The sequence below is a fragment of the Nomia melanderi genome, chromosome 7 (assembly GCF_051020985.1).
Source record: "Nomia melanderi isolate GNS246 chromosome 7, iyNomMela1, whole genome shotgun sequence".
Classification (NCBI taxonomy): Eukaryota; Metazoa; Arthropoda; class Insecta; order Hymenoptera; family Halictidae; genus Nomia; species Nomia melanderi.
Window position 1 is genome coordinate 2,426,091 of NC_135005.1, and position 23,270 is coordinate 2,449,360.

At 32.9% G+C, this 23,270-nt stretch overlaps 2 protein-coding genes across 8 annotated transcripts in view; one reads left to right on the top strand and one right to left on the bottom strand.

Moving 5' to 3' along the window:
• Aplip1 (JNK-interacting protein Aplip1) overlaps positions 1–17,911 on the top strand; it is a 29,507-nt gene extending 11,596 nt beyond the window's left edge. For all 5 annotated transcript variants that reach the window (XM_031970259.2, XM_031970255.2, XM_031970257.2 and 2 more), the window contains exons 5-8: positions 1,172–1,324; positions 5,476–5,756; positions 6,964–7,142; positions 7,994–17,911. In XM_031970259.2, coding sequence (XP_031826119.1) covers positions 1,172–1,324; positions 5,476–5,756; positions 6,964–7,142; positions 7,994–8,066 — 686 coding nt within the window. In that variant the 3' untranslated portion in view covers positions 8,067–17,911. The remainder of the gene's footprint in view (positions 1–1,171; positions 1,325–5,475; positions 5,757–6,963; positions 7,143–7,993) is intronic.
• The window catches only part of LOC116424323 (uncharacterized), a 141,865-nt gene continuing 136,396 nt past the window's right edge, over positions 17,802–23,270 (bottom strand). For all 3 annotated transcript variants that reach the window (XM_031970589.2, XM_031970590.2, XM_031970588.2), the window contains 5 exons: positions 22,394–23,195; positions 22,227–22,271; positions 21,941–21,981; positions 21,480–21,611; positions 17,802–21,399 (listed from right to left, as the gene is read on the bottom strand). In XM_031970589.2, the coding sequence (XP_031826449.1) occupies positions 21,304–21,399; positions 21,480–21,611; positions 21,941–21,981; positions 22,227–22,271; positions 22,394–23,195 (1,116 nt within the window). In that variant the 3' untranslated portion in view covers positions 17,802–21,303. The remainder of the gene's footprint in view (positions 21,400–21,479; positions 21,612–21,940; positions 21,982–22,226; positions 22,272–22,393; positions 23,196–23,270) is intronic.

Genomic DNA, 23,270 nt, shown 5'->3' on the forward strand with positions numbered 1-23,270 from the left:
CTATGTTTCGAATACGTTAAACATATTTATATTATATCTTGAATGGTAGTCTGTGTAAATTTAAATGTATGAAACGTGTTTATTGTTAAATACTCTATTGTATGTAATACAATGACTGTAATACAATAATAAGTATAAAAGAGTTACCATTAGGTACCGGGAAAAGTTCGTACGGTTGTCCTGTTAGCAATGAATTGGGGTCCAATTGCAATTAGTATTTCACTGGTTTAATGAATAAAATTGGTACTAGCAGCAAATTATATTTATGTCATTGGCATCAAATAAGACAAAATAAGGTTACAAACGCTTTCTGTGTCTAAATTTTGATTTAAGAACCCGCGCGAACATTTTCCGGTATCTAATAGACCGTTTAGAGTTTTCGTTGCCTACAAACTCAATAATTTAGATCCTTCAATTATACTTTAGAATATATACGATTAAATTTGCAAACATTCTTTGAAAAATTTATTTTTGAGTTTTTATTTATCTGAACGGTTAGTCACTCAATTAAATCGAATAATCGAGGTTCTACTGTATAAGTAATTTCTTACTTTTCTGTTCACAAGTGTTACTTATTTATAGAAAGTATTTATTTGTTGTATTTTTCTGCTCAAACAAAGACGTGCAAAAAGATTTTATACACTTTTGCTTAATTATACAAGCTAATATGAGTCGGCAGAAGCGATTTTACTATTCGAGGTATATCGTAGTAATTAGGGGTCTAAATCTTATTTTCCGTTTCAATAAACAGATTATTGAAAATATAATTATCAATGACTCAATAATTATTTAAACTAATTAATAATTTAAATAACTATTTAATTAAATATTCATTTTGGATAATATAATAATGCTCAAATACAGTAAACAGATCTATAGCAAAGCTCGGTTTTTCATATATAATCAAGTATATTGCATATATATAATATTAGAGAATTTACATTAATATATTCTTAGAAAGCAATGAAGCTGACTAATCAATACTGCAATTCTGCTGAATGGTTAGTAAAATGGAACCCGTTCTTGAACAATGTTCCTATTGTACTCTATGAGTTAAATACAACGTTATTAGAAGAATGACAGTTAATTATTCTAAATTAAATATCATTTCATGTCTTATATTAAATTCTCATTAAACTGGTCAAATAACAATTGGTGAATCTTTTCAAAGGAAGCGGAGGTGTTCCATTTACTCAACTGGAGTTGCTAGAAGCGACGCATCGAGGACTGCACAAATTCATGCCAAGACATCACGACGAGATCGATCTTGAAATCGGCGATCCTATTTACGTTCAGAAGGAGGCCGACGATCTGTGGTGTGAAGGTTCGTTTAATCTAATTTACGCATTCGGATTGTTTTCATTCGATAATTTCTCTAAATTATTATTACTAGACTGCGAATTTTTATGCCTTCATACGGAAAATATATAAAATAGCCAAAATGTAGTATTTTCTATAATATTTCTTAGGAAGAACTATTTTCTATCGTAATTCTATTTTCCTAATTATGCTCTTAAACATTTAAATTTAAAGATCCGTAGTTTAATTATTAAATGTCAGGTAGCCTGATACATTTTTTATAATCTATCTTCCATAATTATTTATCATTGTTTTACACCTTTTCGGCGTATATTCACTAATTTGATAAAATAATCTTTCAGTGAAGGACGCTATATTGATCGAATTTGGTGTATTAATTGTTTCAAACTCCATATTGTATTTTGTTGAAGCTATAGTTCCATGTATTCCCAGTGGTATTTATTCGCGTCGGTCCATTTACTGTTATCTATTCTCTGCAGAGACAGCCTCGACATTTTGGATTATTGTTCTCTTGCAATGTCCAATCTCCATTTCTCCTTTGAAATAATCTCTAAATTGTGATCTCAGTAAATCTATTTCTCACATTTTTATTGTTTTAGTTATGTTCAAACCACACGTAAATAACGGTGAATTATTTATTTATAAAGTTTTAATTAAAAAAGTATTACCGGACGACATTTTTGCAGGATGTTTTACGGTCCGTTGAAAAGAGGGATTTGAAAGGTTCCTAAAATAACTATTTGAAACTTTTACATTTAAGTTCCGACTGAAACAGTTATGGAGAACAAACATAAAGTCACAACTCTTATTAGATATACTGGTTTCCGTATCCGATGTTGGTTCTAGAACTGCGATTTTTTGGTTCTGTATTTCGGTTCTGCATTTCTTACAGAAGATTCTTCTAATAAGGAAAGGTATTGAACCTGGGAATCCAAGAAATTATGAAACTTTGTGTGTAAGTAGAGTAAGTCAAGCCTAATACATTGTAATTTTTGTTCGTGTCGAATTTCACTTTGAAGCGATGAAACCAGCTCTTAGAAAAAATGAAAATTTGTCTTTCCCGTGGATTATCTTGAAGACAATAAGAAATAGCGAAAAAAAGTATCAACAAAAAATACATTGTTCTTTTACATCTATAAAACTGCAAAATAAATTCTTTCCAAATTTTGGAAATTTTGTTTTGCAATTTTATAGACGTAAAGAACAATGTATTTTCTATTTAAACGTGTTTTTCGTTATCTCCTATCGTTTTCAAAATAATCTCCGGGAAATAAAAATTTGCATTATTTTCAAGCGGTGGTTTCACCCTTTTAAAATGAAATTCGACACGAACAAAAATTGTAATGCATTAGGCTTGACTTATTTTACTTACACACAAAGTTTCATAATTTTTTGAATTTCTGAGTTCGATATCTTTCCTTGTAAATAGAATTTCTTACAAGATTCTTTATCTAATGTATTTGTTACTGAATAAGTGTTTCCATAGCTTCAAAATCTAATACTGCGACAGCACAAATAAATACGAATGCACTCATGTGACATGTTTATTAATTGCTACAGATATCTATTTCGATTCTGCTTAATACAACGAAATCATATTTATAATTTATGTATCCTCCTAATATGATGTTTTCCATATTACACCATATCTTAGAAGATTTTTAGATTTTTCAGTCTTATTATAGACTTTCTTCTATACTTTGTAGCAGTACAGATCGATATTTTTATCCCTTCGGCTATGTACGTAAGAAGATTGCTTCGAAACGTGTCGCATACGCTGCACTCATACGTAAGACTTTGACAGCTAGTATCACATAGGCGCAACTTCTGTTAGTCAATGTTATCAGTTGGAGTTTATCATATTTAACTAAAATAAATTTCTTTAACTCTTTTTAACAATATTTCTAAATAAATATTGTATTTTACGAGAGGCGATAAATTTTAGAATTAAACATACGACTGTCCAAGTGTTAAAAATACAGTTTCCTCGCAAAGATCGTGATATTAAGAAGTTATCTATAATGCATTGTGTAGGAAAGGTCAAGCTACCTGACATTTCTAGAATTTTTATATACATCTCGTTAAAGTTGTTACTGTTCTCATTAAGCAGTTAATTGCGTTTGGCGACTATACGCGTCATCTTAAAGCTTGGAATGGTACTAATTCTTTCAATAATGAACTATTTATAGTTTGAGATAAACACGTAATTCTTTTTTTCTTCGCTTTGGTTTTTCATTACAATATACTCCAGCTGCATTCGTCCTGCGTTTGACGAGTACACACTTCATTTCTTGATTTTATCACGTGCAAAACGAAAGATATTTGAAAATAAATTCCACAGTTAAGAGGTTAAATAAACTGTTCATGCGTGTATGTATGTATATATGAGATTATATTAATAAGATAGGATTATAATATGAAAGGATACATCATTTTGTTGTATTTTTAATTCTGTTTTGTTATATTTTATATTTTCATTATATGTTAACACGTTGACTGCCGTGGTGGGTAGCAATGACCAGTGCTTTTGAAGTATTTTAAGAGAATTACAATATATAAGATAGTCGATGTTGAATACAAAAGTTCAATACTATAAGTATTAGGTACCAAAAAAGTTCATGCAGGTTCTTAAATCAAAACTTAAACACAGAGAATGTTTGTGCAAAATAATTTTATTTTATTTTATACCAACAGTATAAACAGGACTTTCTGATAATATCAATTTCATGCATTTAATTAGTGAAATACAGATTTAAATCGAATCTCAATTCATTGATAATAAGACAATCGCACGAACTTTTCCGGTATCTAATATTTAATTAGATAATAGTGTACCGTAAGAATTGTGATACCAAATAATCAATAATTGTTTCTATTCATTGTCGTCACGAAAAAATAAGTGACAAATAAAGCGCTTAAGATTCTTGTGATAGTGAACTTATTAAGAGAAACCAGGGTAATTTAGATTTAAGTGTATAAACGTGGAAACTAAAACAATATTAAGATTAAAGGTATGATAATTCAGATCCTATTCTGTAGCCTTAGGATTAAAATTAATTAACCGTTTGCGGTCGAATGCCACCATAATGACGACTTCAAGTTTTTATATCTAAATTCGACAGTTGCAAATGAATAATTTAATTCTTCAAATAATGAGAGATTGATATGTGGTTTTCTCTTTTATTAGTGTTTAATACTAGAGCTACCGTACAGTCACAATGACTGCTTTCAGTTTCTTCTTTCGTAATTATTGATACCTTAAAAGTATTGAATATATGGAATGATTTTGAAAATAAATAGTTTCACTTGAACACTATAATGAATGTTTGAAGAAATCAAAAATAATCTATTGTAACAATTTTTATAGGGATTACATATATATCGTATTAAATGCTTCGAAGTTCTAGTGTTAACATTTTGATACATAAATCAGCTTTTTTGTGGACAAGTTTTTATAAATTTGAAAAATTCTCGTCCACAAAATGTAAACATTTTGTTGATCGGCAGTTTTACGCAGAAGCTATCCCACATCACCGGTTATTACTTTGTAATTAAATATGAAAGTGAGACAATGTAAATAAACTGCAATATACTTTATTCATACATAATGAATAGAAATGAAACTTTGAACACATCTTTTAGGTAACTTTGAATATTTTGCTTTTGCAATATTCCATATTGCCCTGCGTTTCAAAAATTGAAATAGCTAATGCAAGTGCAAACATGAGTTGGCTCGTGACCGGTCAACAATGTGTTAAATGCTTGGTAGTTCTAGTGTTAATACTTTAATACAAACTGCTTCTTCGCGAACAAGTTTTTATAAATTTAAAAAATTCTCATTCGCAGAGGGTTAATATGTTGACTACCACGAACAACATCAGCGTTTTACGTATCACTTATAATTTGTAGCAAAGATAAAAAGGAACAATTATTAATTATTTACTACCACAATTCTTACGTTACACTGTTATCTAGTCATTTACGCTATTGAATATTTTTATTCGACGTCAGTTATCTTATAAATTATAATTGTTTTCAAGTCATTTCGAAATTCCGGTCTCATGTGACCACTGTGGCAGCGAAAGTGTTAATACATATAATATAACTGAACAGACTGTGTTTATCTCACTAATGACGTTACATTTCGATTTAAAGGCGTGAACCTCAGAACAGGTCGTCAAGGCATTTTCCCCTCGGCTTACGCGGTCGACATGGATTACAGCGACTTCGATCCGTCAGCACCGAAAGTGAAACGAGAACGATACCTTCTGGGTTACCTGGGCTCCGTCGAGACCCTGGCGCACAAAGGTACCGGTGTTGTTTGTCAAGCGGTACGAAGAATTGTCGGGAACTCGCAGGAATCCCCTGTCTCGCAGAGTTGCATTTTGGAAGTGTCCGATCAGGGTCTTCGGATGGTCGACAGAAGTAAACCACGGGTAAACTTTCAATAATATTTTAATTATACAATTTTATCTTTCATAAATGTCGAATAGTTATTAATATTTTATCTTCTACGAAGTTTATTGTGAATTGATGTTTGATATATAAACACAGTAATCGATAACCGTCGATAAACTGCGGATGTGGCTTGTAGAATCGCTCTCAAAAATATCTTTACATAAATACATCTTAATGTTCTAATGTATAAAACATGATAATAGCCGGATAGGTTATTGGAAATTCTAAGTAGAATATATTGTGGAATATTTTTTAATCGGGTATTACAGTCATGATACTACATTTTATTTCTGCTTAAGAATCTTAAATATTTTATTAAATTTTTAAAAATTATTGTTCTACATTTTGAGAAATTATACACTTTCATAGTATTAATAATGATCATTCATAGTGAATTCATAGTGAAGCAATGATCATTCTGTTTTGACACGTTATAAGATAGTTCCCTATAATTATCAATGATTTCACGAATCATCGAGACAAAGATAATACTATAGCCACTGCATACGTAATTCTAGTCTAATCGACAAGTTCGTGATAATCTAATGTTCATACGCGGGAGTTAACCATGCAACGATTACATTTCCGATTGTCATTATTTACATATGTCAATGGAATCTCAATAAAAGTATTTATCAAGTATAATTGAAGCGAATGAGATATATATATAATTACAAATTAACACATTTATTATTTGACGCGCCGCTATTATCATTTTCAACGAATACATTTAGCTTCAGTCAAGATTGGAATTATCATTCATTTTGTAACTACAAATTACTGATCGTATATCATATTACGCATACGGTCTACGGTTATTGATTACCCTCGGGTACGAATAATTGATTGCTGGTTACACTGTCAACATTGGTTCATTAGCAGATGCGCTGCTCAGTTACGACTATCATTGTCTACATTATGATTAACATTATTTTTACCGCCCCTTTGTATATACCTACTTTTACCAAGAGGTAATTTGATGTTGTTTGATTAAAACATGTAGTGCCGAACTAATTTGATAATCGTTGTAAGAAATGTCGAACAGTTGATCGAAGAAAAGTGAATAAACTTAGAAAATAAATTTTAAATTAACATTTTTTAATTTCGGTAAAAATAGTGTCAACTACTTATAGTGTGGCATTGTTCGTAAATCTTTTAATAATGCTGATTATTATGGTTTTGCAGAAGAGCCAAAGACCCTGCCACGATTACTTCTACTCGCTGAAGAATGTTTCCTTTTGCGCCTTTCATCCTCGCGATCATCGCTACCTCGGCTTCATCACGAAACACCCTACCTTACAGAGGTTCGCTTGTCACGTGTTCATTGGCCAAGAATCCACGAGACCCGTCGCCGAAGCCGTCGGGTATGTATTTCTTTATTTTTCTCCCGTTTTGATAATTCAAGTTTTTTTAATAACATTTTGATGATTATTCATTGGTAATTAAAAAATGATAATTATATTTAAGTGCCTTAATATTACGAACGGGAGTGCACGTGTTTAGAGAAATTACCTGCTTTTATAATTTGTAATGTTGAAAGTTTATGTCCATTAAGAATGAACCTTTTATCAAGACGAGACGCGGACATGCATATATTATTGGGTGGTTCACTAGAGGCATTTACCTTAATACATTTGCCATACTATTAATTGATGGGTAATATTGAAATATTCTAATACGTGGTTATTTAATAATTTATCAAGTATTAATAATTTAGTATTATTATATTAGTGTATTACATTAATTCTAAGTAAAAAAGACGTATCTACGTATATAGTCATGGTTATGATTGAAAAAATTGATGAGTAATTAAATAGATTTTTAGAAAATTGAATTTCTTATTAGAACAGATTCTAATAAATTCGTGTAAATTTTGTTAACATCTACATCTGAAGAACTAACAAAAACACTAAAATCCATTAGCATTAAATAGTGAAACATAAGTCTATTTTCGTGTGAATCTTTTATTATAACAATTGATATTAATGAAAATGAAAAAAAATGTAACTTAATCATTCTAAATTCTTATTCAATGCTCTCTTCTATATTTTATTTTAACTTATACATTTTATTAAGATAATTGGTATTTAGTGGACCACCTGACATAAACGACCATTTTTTTAAATTTCTTTGAATTCTACTGAAAATTTCTACAAACTCTTTACTATAAAACGCATCTGACGTTGAATTTTAAGCAACGATATTCTCTCCGCAGGCGTGCTTTCCATCGGTTCTACACGAAGTTCATCGAGACTGCTTTCCCAATAGAGGATATCTATATCGAATAGATCGTACTGCTGGCCTGTTCTATAGCGGCTACGGAAGAAATGATAAAAACACACATTCCTTTGACCCTTGTACATACTGCCCTTAGCTGTAGATACAAAATGACAAACGCGTATCAGACACCCAATTAAAAGGAACATGCATACACATGTACGTGTTGATATACATCTCTATGTATATCGGTACGAACACACGCTGCCGATGAGAAATACTGGACCAAGACTTACGATCGATGAAAACGGAACAATATTATTTTCTAACAAACTAATAAAACTTGTGGAGTCGATAGTTAATATGAATTATTTGTGTTCCATTTTGATATACGAGTCTCATTAAATCTTTACAGGATAATATTTTCCATTTTCATTGGTACAGTAACCTGGTCTCATATTTCTTACCATTAGCGTGTAGGTTAAAATAGATACGCATATGGTACAGGTGTATATGTGCAATTACATGACACATATGCAAGTAGATATGTGTATCTGTGTGTATACATACGTATGTACCGAGCAACTTCGGAAAGCGTCACGACGGGACAGATTCCAGTGTTATTTTTCTTCTTTCTCTTTTACTTCGAAGAGTTAATTATTTACTCATAGATCTGAGCGTTTGCGTTGACACATTCCCCTTCTTTCACCTCCGATCCCTCCACCACACACAACAGACGATCTATCACCGACGGATTCATGGATCACGGATGATTTTCGCATTTTTGTTACGCGACAGAACGTGGGTTGAACACCGAATGAGAAATCTTTAATATTCGACTTACACGTACACTAATTATTACCGATAAGGAACTAATCGCTAACCCTTCGATCCTTCGACCAAGATAACCGTATAGCGACACGTAGAAAGATAAACGACAATAGTGTGGATCGTTCCGATATTAAAGAAAATGGAAAACGATAAAAAAAGACGAAAAGAGGAGAAAGGAAAACACCGCGGTGGTTTTTCCGTTTTCTTCGTCGTGTCGGCGACGGTTTCCTTCTTTTTTCTTTCGTTCTCTTCTTCGTTCGACCGTCGACTGTGTTGTTTCGAATTGCTTTCGCCGCCCGATTACGTTTATCAATGGCAACGAATGGAAAAAGGAAAAGAGAGAAACCGAGGGAGGATCGCAAAACGGAGCGATCTCGGAACGCGCGCCAAGGAAAAAAGGAGAACATATTTTATCGTATGGGTATTTAGAGACTCATATATTTTTCTATCTTTCTTTCCGGAGGAATCGTTAATTATAGATTACGTTGTTAACGATTAAGGCGTGACGTTTATGATGATCTTCGATTCCGCGAGTCCTTCGTTCACGTCGCAAACGACCGTTATAAATCGAAACGCACATTGGCCTCTCTGTATCAATTGTATCGATCAAGGCTTGATTCACACTAGCGGCCAACGATATTTACCGTCAGATCACGATCGTTCGCGGTTAACCCATTTAGATCAAAAGGAAGTATGAAAAAGGAGGCCCTTATCACCAATCTGATTTTTAATTTTATTTAAGTAGAAAAATTACGACAAGTAAACAGAACTACTACTATCGGAAATACTACTTTTATTTCCGATAACGCCCTCCATTTTTATTTTCTAGATAATGGAAAATTTAACGTCACACTCAAAGCTCTTGTGATAATGGCCAACGAAATTGAGCGTATATTAGCATTATTAGATGCAAATGGGTTAACCCCCCCCCCCCCCCCCCACACGCCCCTTTCCATACTATACGAGTGAGACTCGTAATGAAGATTTCTAGATTAATTTAATAAAAATTAATGTTGTTCATTGATCAAAGCAAAAAACTATTTTGCTATTATCAATTTATTATCTTCAAAGTAAATCGGCACTTACAGTGGGATGCAATATTTTAGCTTAGCAGCGAAAGTTAAAGAATATGCTAAAGGTTAAGAACTTTAGCGAAGCATTCGCATTCAACGATCAAACACAATCGAATCCCTGTTCCTTCGCTCGAGAACGAAGCAATGTTTTCTAAACATAATTTAATAAATTTTATTATTTAATATTTAACAAATAAATTTTATTATTTAATACTTAATAAATACATTGAATTATTTAATGATTTTGGATGAGGAGAAGATTTTATTACGGTAATAAGAGACGAGAATTTTTGAATAAATCGGATGTTGCGTAAGCGCTACAAAGAAGTCAAACTTTTTACTTCGTACTTCATGTAGATGTCCATCTATATTTTTATTTCATGCAATGAATCATGTGCAAGAATATGGTGGCTAAAATCGTCTAATTCATTATTTTTTCATACAAATTCTAATAATTCCTCGTCATCCATGATCGTGTTCGACTGTCAACAGCTCCCAATCAAATTAAATTCGGTGAAGTTTCTCTTTAATTACCGGCAAACATATTCGACGATCAATAAATTTAGTTTAATCCTTTCCCCTATAATATCGAGTTAGAATTCGACAAATCGAAACGTTATTTATTTATTTTTCATATAAATGAAACATTACTTGTCTATTATCGATCCTTAATCTTTAGATTAAACATAGACATAGAATAAGTATCAACTTATTTTTGTTCTTTTAAATCTGTAACCATGAAGTAGTTTTATCAAGAACAGTTGTGAAAGAAATTATAGAACAAAGGGTTAATTTGACCGCACCGTCAACACTGAATGCTTTCGTTGGTAATATGTCATTACATTGGCAACGGTCATGACTGGCTATGTTCTGACTTGATTTGATCGAATCGTTGACCGCTACTGTGAATCAGGCTTTACAATGCCGCAACGAAAGCGTTTTCCCGTGAAACGTTCGCGCGGTCATTACACGAATCAAATCGCACGCACCGAAACGATGAGCAAGAGAATAACGATGCCCGGATTGTAAATTGCGATTATTAATTTGTACCGCTTTACCGTTTGTCGGTTCATTCTCGCGAGTTCTCGTGACAGTCTCGTACGTAGGGTTCTAATGTTGTTAAACGGCTCCATTTCGTCATGGACGAGAATCATGTATTCATTGTTAAAAAATTGGTTCACGATTTATAGGACAAATAATGCTTGCAACATTGAATAAATCTATTTAACAAACAGGCTTGAGTAGTCAAACTGTGACAGCATCTTCCTCTATGAATGGAGAAAAGGAAGAAGAGTGTTTTTATTTCAAACGGCGTTGTAGGGGTTTAGAATAATTGAAATAATATTGCTTTTATTATGGATAAAATTATGATAGAACAAAGAATGTTTTAAAAAGTTTATAAGATTAAGAAGTTCGATACTTTAACCATCGCGATCAATGGATGCTATTGTTGTTATTAGAATTTTATTTACACACTGAATGGAAGTGAAAAGTTTGTGGAGCGATGATTAAGTAGGTAAAAGGTGTTTCGCATCTTTTTAACCCTCTATAGACTGAATTTTGTTCGCGATTGTAAAAACATTTATATAACGTGAAATTAGCAAATGACAACCTCTAAATACAAGTTAACAATGTATTTAGCAGTTTTAATAGTTTCATTATAATTAATATGATTTGTTATTTTGGAGTTATAATAGCATGCATGGTTTATAGTTGTGTGTATAAAAGTTTAAATTAATTTATTACTTAATTGCAATCGCCTTATTATGACCAAAAATAAAATAAATGATCAAGGTGTATAGTGATAATAATGTAACCTGAAGGTCATATCCGGTTATGGGGGGTTAAATAAGTTAACTAGTAGGCGAAATTTGTACGGAGATCGCTACGATAATTCAATGATAAAAATGTTCGACAATTGAAATGAATGCAATTGATATTTTATATTTAGGTATCTGTTTAGTTTCAAATAAAGTTTCAATAGATACTTATTACATACACAGTTATGCTTCATTCCTATATATACGTATTGGAACTATTTGATCACCAAAGCTGCAAAACTTTGTATAATTATGTCAAAAGTGACTTCATAGTAAAACATATAGATATTTGTAACAACTTTTCATATTCAAATTTAATTAATATAAATTATCGCGACTGTTTTTTCGAACATTTGTTTCCTCTCTTGCGCTTATCTTTTACGGTAAACTGAGAAACTAACATTACCAGAATCAGGAGCAGTTTTAGATTTCAATACCTAGTGTCAATCAAAATACTGTTTAATGCATTCATAATTTCATGTTTGTACAATGTGTTCTACTATAAATGTTTCACATTTTAAGAAAGATTTAAAAAGAAGTGTTTTGAAACCTAAAACTGTTTTTCTTTCAAAGAAAGACGCTTTCGTTATCAAAATTTAAGATGGCGCCTTGTTGTACAGTTATCGTTAATATTTTGATCAAGTTAAGCATTATTTTCCAATTGAATTTTGTAAGTATTATGCATCCTATAAATTCACGAACCTTTTTTCGACTCATTACGTTTAGAGAATTTCAGATCTGGTTTAAACAAAATTCATCAGTTTTTCGTTTACGATAAGGAAACGTTTCTACGATTACTTACTTGCTTGGGATTTGATCCACGCTTACACATCTTAAGCCGCTCGATTCTACAGTATGTTGAATAAAAATTGAGAGACAAACTACAAGTGCTTACTCATTGCTAAGGGACTCTGTCTACAAGCATCGTCTATCAATTATACGTGCCTTTGATTGAGATCGCCTCGAGTATCGTGCCTTTCCGATTATTTTCTCATACAGGTACAAATTAATATCATCCGCGTGTGTACGTGTCATTGCTGCGATTCCGACATTTTTTCTCTTCCACGCTCACATTGTCTTTAAAAATTTCATAACAGCGTCGTCAGACTAGAATAAGATCGTGCGTGATGCCAAGAAATAAAAAGTGAACGAAACCTGTATAAGTACTTCTCAATACGTTTATGTCCGTCACCTTTTCTTTCTCAATACACCGGACTGATATTGTGAGTGAAGCTGATCATATAAAGCAATGAAAGTGAGAACATTGTTACTTTCTACCAGGGAACATATTGACGTAACATCTGGCGATTTTTATGTAATTTTGATAGAAAGTAGCTTTTAGAAAAATAGTTGACAAGTATTTTTTTTACTAGTCATCATTCATGTAGATGAAATATCTTTGAGATTACTGTAGTTAAAACTCTGTAACAGACAGCATGGTGTATTTTTTAATATGGACTCTAGCTATGCAACCAGATTTTAGAAAGCCTCATTTATTTAAATAATACATTAAAAAACGTTGTATTATTTCTCTGCTCAAATGTTCATACATTTGACTGTATATTTGCGTATAAAAAGTATCCATAAAAGAATATGCAGATGAGGAATATAAACAAATTAACATTTGAATTTTTGTATTATAAAAAAAGCTTTTATAATTAAGTTTTCATTGTATCTTAAGCTATTGTGATTGAAGTTGGTTTTTACATTTTCTCTAACTTCAATAGTATCCAAGATTTGTAACCACATATACTTCTTACCCTAAAGTTTGAGGATTGTTTTTATCCCTTTAATATGAATGATGGACGCTAAAAAAATATGTGTTAAATATTTCTCCAGGAATTGTAGTTTAACAAAGTTTCATGGGAATAGATGAATGTCATTTCAGTATGTTCCCTTGCTAGAAGATGTGTTGGTCCTAGAACTATGCAGTGGTTACAATCGAATAGTGGTATTTTTAATTCGTTCCAAAAGGAATCACGTTCAAAAGTGAATTGGTGGTGATAATTTTAAAATGGCTGTCATTGCTCCGATCAGTGCTTGTTGTAGAATATGATATCTAACCATATAATAAGTTTTAATGTTAAATTGTTTAAAATGTGAAACTCCAATTCCGAATGTGATTCCAAAAACGGAATGAAAAATGATACCGCTTGATTTCTTCTAATGAGTACTACCCACAAATGCATAAAAATTTTAGGGCTAATATGTTCCGCAAAAGTTTCTATGTTCTTTCCATTCGTTCTCATAATTTTCGATGTTTCTCGTCGGGGCTATCCAATTGGGGACTTGATTCGGAGCTTCGTCGCTCGAACGGTACATATAACTACGACATAGTTGCAATTTTGGTAGTGATGCGAAGTAATAAAACCTTGTTATAGATAACGGTCACCATCTTTGTTTTCTTCTTGTCTATTAGCAGAAGAATGAAGGGAAGTAGCGGGCAAAGGTCTACGGTTCCAATTAATGTGAACATATCTCGAAGCGCCGGACGATTGCCCTTTCACTGATTTGCATCCAGAGACAGACTCCGATGCTTAGCTGAACGAATTACCTTCTTTGTTAGACCGATGCTCAAACAGAAGAAAAGGAATAATACGAACAAATGTTAGGGATGAATGAACCGTTAGAAGAAAATCGAAAGATTCGCGAATACAGAAGAACATGAAGGGTACTGTCGACCGTGTGATGGTATTTTAATTGTGATGAGATGTGTAATCCTAGTCTTTGCAGGCCGATGGGTCTTGCAATTATTTTAAGAATCTGTTGTGTAATAAATAACTCGTGATTTTAAATATTTCATTATCCAGTATGTACATACACATAGCTTTCTGTTTCTTTTTCTTTCCGTACATATATATATATATATATACGGAATATATTATATACATATATGTATATAATAATGAGGTTCTCGAAGCAGTCAGGAGACGAGGAGGAAAATACATTTAAATGACAATGGGTTGCAACGTCCATAAATTTTCATATAATTTCTACATATATTTCTTTCCGGCAGTATTATTTACAAAAATGTTCCACCTCCTACGAAGTCTTGATAATTCAGTCTTGACACAAGTTATACGTGTACATGATCCCAATCGTTATATTCCTTTATCGATTATATTAAGAATCCATTCGTTTCTTTTTTGAAGCTTTCAATTTGTTATAAATTATGCTTGTAAATTTGAAGTTATTTCTTTTACCCGCGCGTTTTAATGTATGCACTTAGAAAACGAAATTTTGAAAATGTGCTGCAATTTATTCGTTGAACGGTCTCGTTAATATCGTCGACGGATTCAATCGAGTGTGGATAAAGAAAATTGTCTTTTCGTTTCGCTAGAAAGTGGAAATCGAACGCCTCGAAATTGAATTTGTTTGTATACAATGGTAAACTCTCGCTTCGAATCGATATTTCCTGTCCATCGTCTTCCACGCTGCTCTATGCGATCTTGACTGCAAACATTTTTATAAATTTCTGCATGAATCACCCTTGTCGCGAGTATCGACGCTCATCTTTCGGCTGGGAAGATCGGAGGAACGGTTTTTCGTTACACTGTCATCGGTCTATTGCAATCCATAAAGAATCACACACCTCTTAACCTTTACGTTGGCAACCAAAATGTCTGCAACTAGTCAAATTTTAATATTACAATATTTTTGCGTAAATTCTTCACTTTCGAAGTAGAAATCGATGTAAAAATGTTCAGACAATGTAGATGCAAAGCAATTTTTCACGAGAACGGAACAAAATTAAATAGAAAAGGGTTTCGAAATGGGTATTCAGATTCCCGGTTGACAACGTACGGGTTGATATAATATAAAGAGTCATACACCTCTTGGGTTAAGATATTGTTACAGTTTTTCTATGTTTCTATCTTCTTTCGGTCTTGCTATTCTGTCACATTGCTGCGGAAACAAGGGGGTGCGTGTGTATGTAAAAAATTGAATACAAGTTTAATACGAAAACATTTACCAAATCAAAGACTCTTGTAAATATTCACACGAAACACGAAAAATATACGAGGAGTGGAACAAACATTTAATCAGTGTGTTTAATTCTCATTACATTTTTAAAAAGATTCTAAAAAATCCCCTAAATAATTCTTGCCGTTCGTCCAGCGAATCGGTCACTTTCTCGTGGCAAGAATTATTCGAACAGCATGTACAAAAGGTTTCAAAAAAGGTGGTTTAGAGGTGCATTTCTCTTCGGAGAGGCTTGCGAAACGTAAAATCATGTTTGCGCAGTCTTATCAACTACGGTGACAATTTATACAATGTTTAACGAGTTTCGGAAACACGAGATTAAGAGTTAAAACGGTTGTTCAAAGATGCTTGCTCAAGACTTCATTCTTATATACGACGTGTACCGATTCGTGAGTCGTTTAAATTTATAATTAATCGAACAGTGAGCCCGCCAAGGACTTTCTAAAATATTTTGTGGCAAATACAAACGACTCACACACACGTTGTATCGAGAGGATTTGAACATGAGTCGTTGGCTTTTTGATTTAACGAACAACGACCAATAAGATTATTCGCGTGCTCGGGAGCGTAATACTGTAATTACGAGAAAAATTTCGAGTCCTTTTGTAGGTGAATTAAACGAGCACGCGGTGAAACGCTTCGAAGTTCGGTGTTTACATTTTTCCAAACAAGATTACGCAGAGACGATCGTTTCACGTAAGAATTTTCGATAGGTACGGCCTAATGCGTTGAACAGATACAAACCAAATATTGCGAATCTATCTGAACATTGATCCAAAAAGATATTCCTTATAGCGTTCTGCTCCAAAAGATACGTGTGTCGAGCACAACTTGCATAAACTTTGCATAAACACACAAGAAGGACGCGCACGACCTACGTATGTAACTTACAGAAAGAAATTGTAAAAATCACTTATGTGCAAACAGCAGAGTACAAAATATAACAAAGGTAGTATTTACAAAGTCGTAAGATTAAACGTTAGCTTAGCGAATTCTGTAGTGCCGTCTGTTTATGTCACACCGATATTCGCACGGTACGATCGTGTAAAATTGCTGAAAATGAAATGTTTCATGTTTTCGCTTACGATGTGCTTTTTTTCCTGTTGACCAGCTAGTGTTACACGTTTCCGACTATTAATGACGAATATTTGTACACGGTAATTTACCAACAACTGCCATTTCACATTATTCACCTGTACAATAAAATGAAGGGTTAAAAACTGTTTCATGCAGTTTTAAAAAATTTCGATCACACGGTGATCTCATCTCAAGAAATCTACACAACGCATGATTATGTAACAAATGATTAAAATTTCTTTTATTTTAAATATATATATATATATCATCACTTCGTATGACAGTTTTTGGTACATTACTCCTGTAAAATTACTAGTGCATTCAGTTTCGAAACGTTAATCTTACTGCAATATATGAAAATCAGTTAAGTGTATTATACTTACAATATCTTTTCTTTAGTTAACGAGATATCATAGATACCATATATTTTTTTCTCAATTTGTAATTCTTAAATAACGATTAACCGTAGAAATTGTGTCCGCGCACAGTGCTTTCTTTTCAGAGATGGTTAAGCTCGAGTCGCCGAGGATCACGAAACACATTTACAATATCTTTCCTTTTTCTCGCTCGATAGATTAAAAGGGTGAGAGTGACACTAAACACAGACGCTTGAAAACTTGCTGTTTGTACTACAATGATCATGACGAATTTGAAAGTCTGCCATTCACTTAACTAAAACGCCCACGATACGATGGATTACACGAGAATCATTTATTTTCCTTAGGAATAAGCTAGCACGTAAAAAAGTTTGGATTTTCCATATCAATGTTGAGTGATTTTTGAAAGGTGGATCATCAATTGGAGTACTTTTTTGGCGAGTACAGGTGAGCACAGCTTGTATCAAGCTTTTTATTTCCTAATACCGTAGATCGTTGGAACAATCTTAGATAAAAGGATCTACGGTCTCCTAGGTGAATGGAACTCGAACGACGATCCGCCCCGAGAACGCTCAACATTGATGTCAATGACATAAAAACGGTATAACGACAATTTTTACAATGAATATGATGTGTACAATATGTAAAGAATCATACGTGAATAATCCCCTCCTTTTGTAATTTCATGCTCCCTGCCTGTACACTGTGTGAACATCGTTTATGCTCAAAATAAATACGCAATTTACAATAACAATTCACGGTATAAGTCATCAAGCTTATAAAATAGTACGAATATTCATCTTCAAGAATAACTTGAATCCACCATAAATATATAATGTTGCCCTAGGAGACATAAGGTGCATCTAAGGAACGGCGAGCCGTTCGTTGTCGTGTTTTTCAAAATGGAAAATTATGGAAAAGGGGGTTGGGGGAGTAAAGGGAGGCTGCCCGTATATTAATACATGATTAATAGTTTACGTTATAACTCTAAATCATATCCTGACACTATCAACTGGTGTCTGTACGCATGAAAAAACAAACCTCTTTAAAGTATTTGGGAAATAGCACACGATTTGCAAAGTATGTGTACAATACGAATGAACGATGAAGAAAGAAAAGGAAAAAATATAGGGAGCAGTGATTTCTCACAAGCGGAAATCATTGTTCCGCTGAGACGATTCGGAATTCTTATTTACAGTATCAGCCTTATTTATTCTTGTACATAGGGAAATGGAACTAGACGATCTATCCATATATATATATATTCACGTGTATATATATAGATTTATTTAATCGCGGCTGTTGAAAAATGCTAACGACTATTCGAAACAACGAGCTTACGCGCACGGGAAGTGCAGCCGGCGACGCGCCATTTTGTGACCGCCATTTATTCAGGCAGTTGAGGTAGTGAATTCCGGAGACAACACAGCGTCACGTAGCTGAACTTGAGCCGATTATCGTGTACTGCAGTAATAATTGTATGTAATAGCTGTAATTATTATGCATACAGGAGTGAAATTTGTACAGAAAGCATTTTAAAAGGCAGACATTACTTGTGAAGAGGGACTGTTATTTATCAGAAACTGATGAGACCGTCTCGTATGCTAAGCAATGTGGACTGGTTCTATTAGTTTTTAGATTGCAAAACCATAATCAAGTATCACATAAACTGGAAAGGTATTCCAGGCTTATATCGAAAATCAAACTGATTGGAGTGGCTATAAAAAGGACTAAAGTTTATAGAATTTTCACTCAATGATAGTTACAATGCCTTCTGGCTGTATCACAATAAACACAAAAAGAGTCAACTAATTTTATGGTAGTTCTGATGACCACAGTTCATAGAATATAGGGCAGATTGTTGCATTCATCAAACGCTGAAGATAATAACAGTACGAAATTTCATGCTGCAATTTAGGATAATACTCACTACTATTTGCTATTGGCAAATAGAATGTAGTATGCATACCTATGTAAATGGTACTCGATAACAGAAGGTATGTGGAGTCAATGTTTGACTTGCATCCTAGAAAATGAATGTCATGGACGAACTGGTTATTGTAACCAACTGCCACGTTAGTAGAGGAATTTAAATCATTTAGTCCAGAAAAATATGCAAATTTGAATGGCACACAACCTTGATATAACAATGGATAGCATTCGATATTACTGGCTGTACCTCATAAGATGCAAAAACTTTAGTAGGATGACCAAGTGATTTAAATTAATTGACATTAACATGTAAAATTAGATAGTTATTACAATCCAAAAAATGTACAGGATCATTAACTGATAGATAGTTTGACTGATAGTTACTAGTTAAAATTCGAATGCAAAACTAAACTTCGAGATGCGATTTATCTTCCCTTGGATGTTTTTGTATTTGAAGAAATGATAATGAGTATGCGAAACAACGACCTTATTCATAGATGCTGAACATGTCCATATAGAATGCGCGTTTGTAACTTTTTATGCGCATCATTTCAACTTATATATTTTACCACATTTTTTTTACTGATGAATTGTAAATTCATTCGCACGATTATGCTTATTCATTCTTTTGTCAACGTGTAGCTTTTAGCTACATCGCCATTTACTTATAATTGCGCATCAGGTAATCGCGGGAATTATTATGCTACTCTGATCAATAGATACTAAAGCTTAAGTGCAATTAAATAAAGTAATATAAAGTAACATAATATTGGGTGGATAACGAGGCCAGTAAAGTCTAAAAATTCGCAATAACAGAACGGTTGTAAACACAAAATACAACATTCCTTTATTCACTTAATGGGATCGATAATATCGACCTCACTTAGTGAAACAAGAGGATAGTTTTGTTTACATTAATATTTCTCGATAAAGTAAAAAATTTGTAAAAATAACAAATTAATATGTAAAATGCATGCATGTGTTACAAATAGTGCATACATATATATATATATATATATATATATATATATATATATATATATGTATATATGTATATATGTATATATAACAAAATTAGCAGTTCACACATTTATGAATGCATTTTTCTTTTAAAAGAAAAAGAGATTGATAATGTATTCATGATTCGAGACAATTTACAATTTGATTGTTACCGTACTCGTGTAACAATAATAAAAGTTAGATACAATCATGTATCTAATATTTTTTTTAATAGTACGTTTTTTAATAGTACGTTCTTTCTTTTGGAAACATCTTTTTGTGTAAGATATATATTTTGTACTGCCAATTTGCTCTTACCAGTAAGATTCAAATTGAATTTCAATGGCATTATACTTTTCTCTTGTATTAGTTCACATCCTAAAGCGAGTAGGATGTTTAAACAAAACTGGTGCTGTATCCATCCGATATATATGCTTATATACTGCGATTTATTCGACATGGAAATAGTTCATGATTTTGGCCATGCAATGACCTGATAAAACAGTGTTGAAGCCCAGACAAACAGCACGGCCATTTTTAAATTGACTCCACACTATTTACAAGTTACCTATCATAAACTTTAAAAATTGCGCAACATTGGACCTTCGAATATGTAACACGGACACGATCGTCTTTTATAACACGATTCACATTCGTAAATTCGTGGATACCATTAACGAAGTGTAACGATCGATCATGTTTGCGCCAAGAATCAAGTTGGATACAACGTCCATAATCCGTTCGTGCAATACAGAGTCTACACCTCTATGCAGCATAGAATTTATATGCTGACTATTTTGTCTATGTTTTGTTCACGATACTGTTCCTCTTTTTTCTATGCAAAGAGATTGAAGTTTCCGTGATCGATGTAATCCTTTTTCGTAATAATAGATGAATATTTTTTCCTTGCTGAGTGGCAAAATAATACAAATAGTCATCGTTGTATTGTTCTCGATTGTTGATGTGTAACTAGAAGTCATTTCTTCATTTACCATATTGTCACTGGTATTTTAAAGAGGACTAAGTTGCTGTACATCACTGGAATAATCAACGTACAATTTCACTTCAGCAGTTTCAATTTCAGTTTTCCTTTTAGTGCACTGTTCTTCTATGTAGAATCATAGCTTCTTTTGATGTGTTTGACCCTGGTTTTGTTGCTTGTTTGGAAACAACATTTTAGGCTACACACTTTAAGTAATATTTTTTAATATTTTTTTACACCCCAATGTTGTGATTACGTGATATCGTGATATGATTATGGAGATCTTGCGTTAGCGTTTTAAGGTCTTGTTTCTGTCTGTTATGTTCGGCCTGTAATAAAAAGAAACAGTGTTTTATTTTTTCTCGTATGATAGTATTATCTCTGCGTTACAACAAATTTTTATAATTACCTTTAACGTTTTCAAACTTGCCATTTTGGCAGGGTTCGTCATATTTCGTGCTAGGATATTCACTTGTGATTCCCGTAACGCCATGTTCTCGCTCAGCTGTATGTGTTCCCTCATTAGCTGCTCACTGAGTGCCTGTATCATAAAACAATATTAATCTTATACTAACCATTTTGACCATTTATATGTTCGGTCTAATAATAATAATAATAATACTAAATGAGTTTATTTAAGCAAACACTAATAATGAATAAAGAATTTATAAGTTCAGCGATGCTTTAAATAGAAAATCTATCATTAGAATGTGTGCAACGAAATTTAAATTTTAATCTAAGTGAAATCGTTCACTTAAATAGAGGAGCCCATTTAATTTACAATTAAAATGGTTTTATGTTTCAGAATTAACAAAATTTACATGCAATAATCAATACATTCTTTCACTATATTAGACGATGTATACTTACATTATCTTCTAGTTCAGGTACCCTAGTCCCATTGAAGGTATCTAAAAATGTAAGTTAAAATCCAGTTCATTTACACGAACTAAAATGTACAATTTGTGATAAGAAAGCAGACATTATGATGCGAAGAAAGGTTATTCACACTGCTTGTTTCTTTTACATTCCTTCCTCTTAATTAATACATTTTCTCAAGTAATTTTTAAGGAGTAACAGGGTCAAGCAGAGAAAGTAAAATATCTTCCCACTATTATTTCAAATTCAAGGTTATACATTATATATCTATACGTACCATTAGAATGAACTTCACTTCCTAAGATCATCTTTACTATGAGATCTGAAACAACAAACAAAAAACATTTATTAAAAAAGAAGAATTACTACAAGGTAGTGATTTAATATTTATTAAAATAACAAAATTTATAAATGAAAATAATGAAATCAATAAGGTAAAAATACCTTGGTCGGGAAATTTTTCATCATCGTAACGTGAGTTAATTAGGTCAGTCAATGAATTTAAGTCCTGATAATCCTGAGGTTCGTCAACGAATAGTTCGGGATCAACGTAGGAAACATTTTGCGGATCTTCAGTAGTATCTACAGCAACGTAAGAAGTGCTACTATGCCTTTTCTTGTTAGAAGTTATCCTGTCATTTTCCTCGTTGTGTTTCCTTTTGCTGGAGTAGTGACTTTGTTTAGAATCAGGGATGATAATATCGTCAACGATGCTATTTACAATGGGTTCTTCAACTACACTTCCAGGATTCAATATGTCTATACTTAGAGGAATGTCCAAATCAGATGTTTCAGGATCGCGTGGAAGATTTATGTACGGTTCCACAGTCGTGTCATTTGTAGCAATAATGGTATTGACATCTTCAGATATTGTTTCCTCTTCTTTGATTTTGATGCTCATCAATTTCCCTGATGACCCAGGACTGTCTTGTCGTTCGTTCAGGTGAACCAGTTGTTTATTGTTACTTTTTGCTTCGTCCTTTGTGTTCCGATCATCTTTGCCTTGCACCATCAAACAGTGATCTATAGACTTAATGCCGATTTTGCTGGCTTGTGCAGCAACAGGTGGTAAATGCTGCGAGACTATAGCAGCTTTCACGTATTGTTCGTCTGGTACAGGTGACGTTGAAAGACGAATATCTGAAACGGATGTTGATAAGGCGCTGACCAAATGCGCGATGGCGTCTTCAACTACGGTGGGATCTCCTACGCTACTCCTTGTACTGGACTGCTGGGAATCTGAACCCTAGAATATCATATAAATATGATTTTATAACATTATTATAAATACGACTTCTTAATATTTGTTTCAATATATAAG